Here is an 8,325-nt window from a genome sequence, read left to right as displayed (position 1 = left end):
CACATATTTGATTAAATCCACATTAATTTATCCATCACTTATATTTTTTCAATTAAAATCAAATTGAGTTTTATTTTTTTCACTCAATTTTAACGTGTGATTTTAAATTTGTCAGTACCTTGGATGAAATTAAACTGACGTGTCTCCCAATTTTGAATCTATGCACCACCGCGTGAGAATGGATCCAAAGCAGAGCAATTGACGGAGACGGCGCGAGGTGATATCAGCTTTTGGCCACATCAGTGGCGACGAGTAGAAGCCCCACATTCAGGAATTAGCATTTAACACGAGCAGCCATTGTTGTTGAAAATTGTGATCGAGAATTCTGCAAATTTGGAATAGATAAAAAAATCAATGAATGTGGACCATACATCTCGTAATTCGTAAGTGGGGGAAGAAGGAGTGAGAGTGAGACAAAAATTTTAGATTCACAAAAAATGGAAATAAGAGAGATGCGGACGGAAATTCCTATAATTCACTCGAAAAGTTTGTTTGATATTATACAATGAATCGAGAATTTGAACGAATGAGATGCTGAATTGATGCCGATGATGATGAAATACCTATTAATTGTTTTTAAATACTTGAAATAGTTTTTAATTGATAATCTATATCTATATATAATATAAAACACCAGTTCTCTTCCCGCCAATTTAATGGCATTTTTGCAATTATAATGTTAATTAAGGATAAAAGTTTAGAAATTAAAAGAAAGAGGGGTGAGAGGAGAGAGAAAACTAGAAATGTGAGATAAGTTACGCTTCATCTATTATCATTTTTCCCCACATTTTCTCTCTCCTCATTTTCTTATACATTCACCCATTTTTTTCTCAATTCCAAATTTTTATATCTTATAACCTATTTTTCATATTTAGATGATTTTCTAAAAATCTTTAAATTTAATTTATGAAAATATATTCGACATGTATCTTAAATTAAAGATCATGACAAGATTTTTAATTTGATATAAAAATCATTAAATATGAATTTGAAATAAATAAGTTATTATAATTTAAAAATTTTAAGTGATTATATTTCTCTCTCCTCTTTCTTTTTCTATATTCTTTCATTTTTCCCCCTCTCTCCTTATTCACTCCACGTTATTATATTATCTATATATTAATATCTCTCCACAAAATTTATCATGTTCGCTTTTCTTTTTATTAAAAGAACAAATAAAGCATCAAATTTATTCGTTGGATTACTTTATCAAACATAACATAAAAACATGTAAATAAAAACTTTTAATTAAAAAATATGATGCACTATTATCAACAAACGTGGCCTGAAGAGAAATGTTGTGGGGGTTGGTTGTTGTAATATTTTGCATATCTGTGGGGTAGTTTTGTAATTATCATAAAACTGTTATTGGAAAAATGAACAACTTTTGTGATTCATGAAAAAAAAAATGAAATTTTGTGAGATTATGGGAAAAATGAAAATTTTCCATAATTTGTGATATTACACGCAATTAACCCAAAAACAAACGCAACACAAATATAGAATTATAGAGACCGGAAACTCCAGCCGCCAGGCGTCGCAGCACCAGCTCCCAGCACAGCGCCGCCGCCTTCTGGGCAACGTGAGCCAGCCAACCCCAGGTAGAGTCGTGTGCTGTGTATATGTATAAACAAAGAGCTGTTGTCTCTTACTCCCTCCGTACCATTTGTATTTTTTTAAAATAGCAAAAATAAGGACTCCTAAGTGGGCAAAAGTAAAATATTCTATTTATAACTCATAAATAAATACTTTCATAATCTCCGTACCCAAAAGTAAGGGACCAATACAAATGAAAGGAAAAAGTATTATTCTGTTGATTCACCATTGCTCTGCATCTCTTCTTCTACTTAAGTTTCATTATCATGCTCTGCAACGTGCTTTTAGTGCTTCATCACTCATCTTGCTCGATTGATTTTCTTTTATAATTTTATACTGGAAAAGAAACAAAAAACAATTATTTTTTATTTTACCTTTTTAGTTAATCAAAATTGGTTAACCAAAATCATTATCGATTGAAATTTGATAAATTATCGAAAGCGAATCTACCGACAGCCTAGAATTGCACATTCCTGCGATTAAAAAATGTATCAACGATTTGTCACGTGTCATTCTTAAGAGAGCGTGCCTAATTTATTTTTAATAAAAGCTGCAAACAGGGTGGGTCCTATTGTATTTGGATGATAGAGCGCATGCGCAGCCCAAATAAAGATTCCCTGACTCAGAAATTGTACAAATTTCACATACCTTTACCACCCACCACTACCCCACTACCACTCTTTGTTTTCACTCACAAATTGCCACCAATTATCTTCGTATAGAAGTTCAATCTACCAAGTTGATATCGTTCGTTTTCAACTCGTCAATTTCGTAATATACTCCTACTGATTGGGGGAGCAGACGTGAAGGTTTAAAACTCTTTAACTATTTGTATATAACAGCATGAATATAGATTTGGAAGAGCGGATGAGTAGGATGGAGCTGACGGGGAGTCCGGTGGATCACGGATACTACATGCCCGCTGAGTGGACACCGCACTCCCGCTGCTGGATAGGGTGGCCTGTGAGTTTCTTCCATTCAATTTCTCATTTTTACACTGCTTTTCCTTCTTCTTTGGTATTTGTGTTCTTGTGATTTTTTAACAGCATTTCGAGTTCCAGACTGCCGTTGAGAAGGCTGATATGTTTTTTTATTGAGAAACTACTGATGTTGGGCCCCATATATACTACTTATTCAGTAGAATTATGATGAAAATATTTGTATGATTTTTCTTGCTATTTTAAATGTCAGAATAAGTTTAACAGGAATCATGTGTTTGCATATGTCGTGCTGGTTTATTGATGGCTGTTGTGCCATGAACTTTGTTTTTTGGCTGCAAAAGATCTTTTATTATGGAGTAATTCTTTTTCTGTTTGCACAGCACCCCTGCTTTTGAGATATTTCTCTCTCTCTCTCTCTCTATATATATATATACATAAAGAAATCTTAATTTCATTTGGTACTTCTGCATGCGTCTAAGACATAAAGTGTCATCTCACATTTCTTTGAACATGAAGCTGCACTACTGGAGAATCAAAGTTAGTTGAGAAGTAGGGAGACAATTTTCACTCTACATATCAATCATGTATCCAAAGTTTTAGAGTGAATTAAATTGATAATAAGAACAAGTAGCTGCTAAAGAAAAAATGTATAAATTCTTGAACAAAAACTAAACTTTATTCCAATTCTTCAAAATAGCAATGAAAGTTGTAGACCGAACATAATGGCTTAATTCATATCCTAGCTCCTGCACTTGATTCACAGGAACGGCCAGACAATTGGCGTGACAATGCAGTGCATGCTCAACGTGTCTTTACCAGAGTTGCAGCTGCAATCTCAAGATTTGAACCAGTTACTGTATGTGCCAGTTCAGCGCAGGTTCGACATTCTTTTTTTAACTCATTTGCAATACTTGGTTTATCTTTTTGGCACTCCTTTTAAAAACACAAGGTTTCCTTACTGGACAGTGGAAGAATGCACGCAGTCACTTGCCAGAACATATCAGGGTGGTTGAGATAAGCATGAATGACTCTTGGCTTCGTGACACTGGCCCAACAGTGAGCCTTTTACTTGCTTAAACCATATTACTACCCTCTTCCATTGAATTTGTATTTATAGACCATGGTTATCGTTTTCTCGGCAGTTTGTTATCAGAAATAGTTTGTCAGATAAAGAGAAGTTGGGCAGAAGCAAGGTTGCAGGAATTGATTGGAATTTCAATGCCTATGGTGGTAAGTCAGCATAGATCCTTCACATAGTGCCACTTACTATTGTGCGGAGTAGAGACCATCGGAACAGTGAAATCTGACAATTTCTATGTAGAATATACTTAAATCTTTTTGTTGGTTTTGGTGCTTTCAGTTTGTTATTGTGTTTTTCTAAATTCTTAAGGATATATCTCCAAATTGTGGAAAGAATTTTGGTGTGATATATCTCCACAATGTGCAAAGAATTTTTGGTATAAGGTGTATATCATGAATTTATCTTTAGCTACATCTACCAAAGGTTTTAAATAAATATGCTCCACTTTTCCTAGGCGAGGATGGAGGTGCTTATGAAGATTTCAGTCTTGACTTACTTATCGCTCATAAGGTTGGTCGAGTTCTAAAATTAAAGTGCAATTAGAAAGAAGTATGTGGATGACTTTATTTTATTGGACCTATCACTTTACAATTTGTTTGTGTACATTTTCCATTGTAGGTTTTGGAAATTGAAAATGCTCCAAGGTTTCCTCAGTCTATGATTCTTGAAGGTGGAAGCATTCATGTTGATGGAGAAGGTTTTGTTACTTCTCTCTTGTACTGACATGCTTTATAAAATTTGTTCTCTAGTCTCTAGTACAAATTTCTCCACCCTGAAGGTTGCATTAACTGCAGTTCTTATCATTATCTTTGATGTATTGGGATGATAATATTCCATCATAATTTATGCTCCATATGATTAGATGTAATCTCAAATTCTTTGCATGAGTCAGATTTCCATACATGTTGTGGTGCATGAAAATACAGGAATCTGAGATTACAAAACTTATTATCCTTCAATTTTTTAGAGTAACACTGACTAGTAGTCTACTTCTTCCTTCAGGGACTTGTCTTACAACAGAAGAGTGCCTGCTGAATAAAAATAGAAACCCTGGATTTATCCTAAGGTACAAATTGAGGATGAGCTTAAAGCATACCTTGGAGTGAAGAAGGTCATCTGGCTGCCTCATGGATTGTTTGGTATCTTCTTGTTCACATCTTGCATTTCTGGTTACCTGGTTTCAGGGCCAAAGTCTAAATAGCTCAATATAAACACATCTCTTCATAGCCATGTAACTAGATTAATATGTGTGGTCTAAATTTACATATATACGACCTCACTCTTATGTTCCATATTGTCAACTAGTTGATTTTGTAAGTTACAAGGCCATAAGAGTTGGTTTTATAGTTAGATTACTTGACATTTCTACATTGTGGATAAGTTATGCTCGTGTGCCTCCATACAGTGGAAACATATGAATCCTTCCTTTTTTTGTCTCTGTCGTGTTACCCTGTCTATGTATATAGAAATAAATGGATTAAAGCAAACAGAGATGATATTGATGGTAGATAGTTGAGCTTAACCACTTATCTTCATTGACTCAGGCTTATCCTAACTCCAGTGAAATTGCCACAATTTATTTTCAAACATTTTTATGTATCTTGCAGGTGATGATGACACTAATGGTCACATTGATAACATGTGCTGTTTCGTGAGGCCTGGTGTTAGTTTTATTGTCGTGGACTGATGATAAGTTAGACCCCCAATACAAACGATCGCTGGAAGCTCTTTCTGTTCTGACCAGCGAAGTCGATGCCAAAGGCAGAAAATTCGACATTATCAAACTTCATGTGCCAGGACCACTCTATTTGACAGAGCATGAGGCTAATGGACTTCAGCAGGTTGAAAATTATTCTTATGTCATTCCTTCGACACTGTTTTAGTTGCATCCCGCCCTAGATATCTTCTCTAACATGCTACTGAATGATGTGTTCTATCTTATAGTTATACCACTTGAGTCATGAAATTAATAACAACTGGTTTTTGCTTTTATGTGTACATGCAACAACATTTTTCTCTGTCCTCATTTCAAGAAAAAAGTATGGTTTTCTTTTAATTTATAAAAGATTTCCTTTTCTGGCATAAAAAAATCCTAAATATTTTACAACACATCCGTGTTTATTCTCAAATAGGAAGATCACGTCTGGTGGAATTGTGCACAACAGTATCTTGGGTTACAATTCCATATTTGTGGTCTTTTGTTGAGCCATTTACATTGCAGAGCCTAAGTGTTAGCAGTGATTGAATTATAACCACCTGTTAAGCTTATATCAACACGAGTAAAATGCTGCTCTTTCTAGTTTCTGCATTTGGTCATAGGTCCTAAAATAATAATGTTGATCTCTCTGTTTTACGTATTATCTTTAAATTTCTTTGCCATGATTTCCAAAGCTGAGACTTATGCTTAACCAAAAGTTGGCACTCAGAACTTGTCATGTGTTTTCATGCTTTTCTTCTTTGACCTAATTGACACTGCAGGGCGATGCTAAACCACGGATTCCTGGCACGAGACTTGCGGCCTCATATGTAAACTTCTATATTGCCAACGGAGCAATTATCACACCTCAATTTGGTGATAAGAAGCGGGACGATGAAGCTGCCCATGTCTTATCTTTGGCGTTTCCAGATTATGAGGTAGGGTTTTCCCAATCAATGACTATGTTTTCCTAGACTGCAGATTGTCACATCCTTCTTCTCATCATTGCTTGCAAACAGCTCCATATTCATAATTGCTAGTGACAGTTTTCAATGCTTTCTCCCCCCCTAATATAATGTTTGGTTGGTGTTTTGAGTTCAGATTGTTAGAATCGAGGATGCTCGTGAGATCGTGCTTGGTGGAGGCAATATACATTGCATCACCCAACAGCAACCAGCATCTCCATAAATCTAAAGCTTCAAAGGCAGCAAATGTTTCCATTGCACTTTGTTAATTGAGTTTGATTCTATGTTCTGCATTTTCTAACTTGAGTATTTGCAAACTTTATCCTGGGATGGCAGACTACATGCATACATACCCTCCCTTTCATAACACAAACAGTTTCATAATTTGAGTATTCTCTTGATAACATTACGACTATAACATTATGTTAATCAACAACCACCAATCCTCCAATATTTTTAATATTTAATTATTTTTTCTTTTTTCACATTAGTAATATTCATCTCAACACAATCACCTCTATTTTTGGTAGTTTACCATTAACAACTCCAACCATCCAACCAAAATATTATATATATATATATATATATGTATGTATGTATTTTTTTTATTTTAATCATAATAATTATAGTAATATTAAATATAAAATTGAAATATTGCAAAAAAAATTGAAAACGAGAAAAATAACAAACTGATAAAAATCCAAATTACGACAAACTAAAATTGAAAATAAACAATTGATATTATGTGTTTACTTATGATCGCCGAATTTTTGCCTTATATACTCGATCAAGTCATGCAACAGAGTGTTGCGAGTTTCTCTATTGCAAAGTTGGGACCTAATTCTCATATAGCTCACTAGGCTTGCAATCATATTTGTAGAGTATACGAAATAGAGGTGTGCAGAAATTGAACCGCACGCAAAAATCGACCAAATTGTAGAATTTTGGTGCGGTGCTATTCAACATTGACAGCATGTACTAATGCGGTTTTTGCGTGAGTCGGGTGTGCGCCTGCTCGGTGAGCCCAGTCCCGGATGCCCTTATAACCTCAACTTTTTTTAGTAGGAAAAGGCTAGCATTGCTACCAACTTGACTTACTAAACCCAAGACGGCTCTTTCAAATAAAGTATCATAAGATCTTCTTTTAGAAATGATGCAATATTCCTAGAAAAGTATGACACGATGTTTTATCTTTAAATTTCTGCATCTAAAAACAACGGTAAATGAAACATATTACAATCGCATCTTTATTTCCTTAGAAATAATACATTCAGTCGACACCTGGAATTTAATTGTTTGATTTTAAAGTATTTTAATTAGGACAATGTTTTGCAATTTTCTGTCTGCTTCGGACTCGGACAACTCACGTCAGAATTTACAATCAACTTGAAAGCAGAATAAATAAATTAAAGTTAAAAAAGAAAGCTTAGAAAGGGAAGAGTGCATATGCGGATTCCCAATATTGACAATGATCATTGACCCACTACTAAAGCCGGTCGGATTAAATTCATACTCCCTCCGTCCATGAAAGAACTTCCTAGAAGGGAGTGACATGAGTTTTAATAAAAAATATTGTTGAGTGCATTGAGAGTGGATAAAAGGTAGTTGAGTGTATTGGAAGTGGTAAAAAAGTGTTATAATTAATATTGAGAGTTGTGAAAAGTGAAAAGTAAGAGGATTATAAGTGGTGGGATATAGTCCAAAAATAAGTAGGAAGTTCTTTTGTGAACGTCCCAAAAATGAAAGATATGAAATTCTTTCGTGGACGGAGAAAGTATTAATTAATTAATTAATTTCGAAAACATAACAATGGCCCTTTCTCCCTCAGTATCCGAGGTATATTTTTTCTGTTTGTTATGCTCAAATATTAGTAATCATAGGGGAGGCTCTTTTAATTAATTTATTTTATTTTAAAAAATAAAGAAAAATCATAGGGGAGCTTGGATCGGAATATAGATTTTATGTAATGAATCTCGACTCGTCAAATGAAATGTTACAAGTCCTTATGTTTTTTTTTTTTTTTTTTTTTGAGAATGTTCAAGTCCT

The 8,325-nt window shown here is 34.3% G+C and overlaps 1 protein-coding gene across 1 annotated transcript; it reads left to right on the top strand.

Annotated features, from left to right (window-relative positions):
- The first annotated feature begins 2,133 nt into the window (after window positions 1–2,133).
- Window positions 2,134–6,683, top strand: LOC131020297 (agmatine deiminase). Its single transcript, XM_057949025.1, is given in 12 exon segments — window positions 2,134–2,559; window positions 3,301–3,414; window positions 3,504–3,593; window positions 3,680–3,767; window positions 4,073–4,128; window positions 4,237–4,315; window positions 4,621–4,676; window positions 4,679–4,757; window positions 5,226–5,284; window positions 5,286–5,459; window positions 6,097–6,252; window positions 6,416–6,683. Coding segments are annotated over 12 exon segments (1,158 nt in total). The 5' UTR covers window positions 2,134–2,439; the 3' UTR covers window positions 6,503–6,683.
- The last annotated feature ends 1,642 nt before the right edge of the window (window positions 6,684–8,325 follow it).

This window comes from Salvia miltiorrhiza, chromosome 4 (genome assembly GCF_028751815.1).
Source record: "Salvia miltiorrhiza cultivar Shanhuang (shh) chromosome 4, IMPLAD_Smil_shh, whole genome shotgun sequence".
Classification (NCBI taxonomy): Eukaryota; Viridiplantae; Streptophyta; class Magnoliopsida; order Lamiales; family Lamiaceae; genus Salvia; species Salvia miltiorrhiza.
Note: the sequence above shows the minus strand (reverse complement) of the source record. Positions and strands in the feature narration are given on the sequence as shown.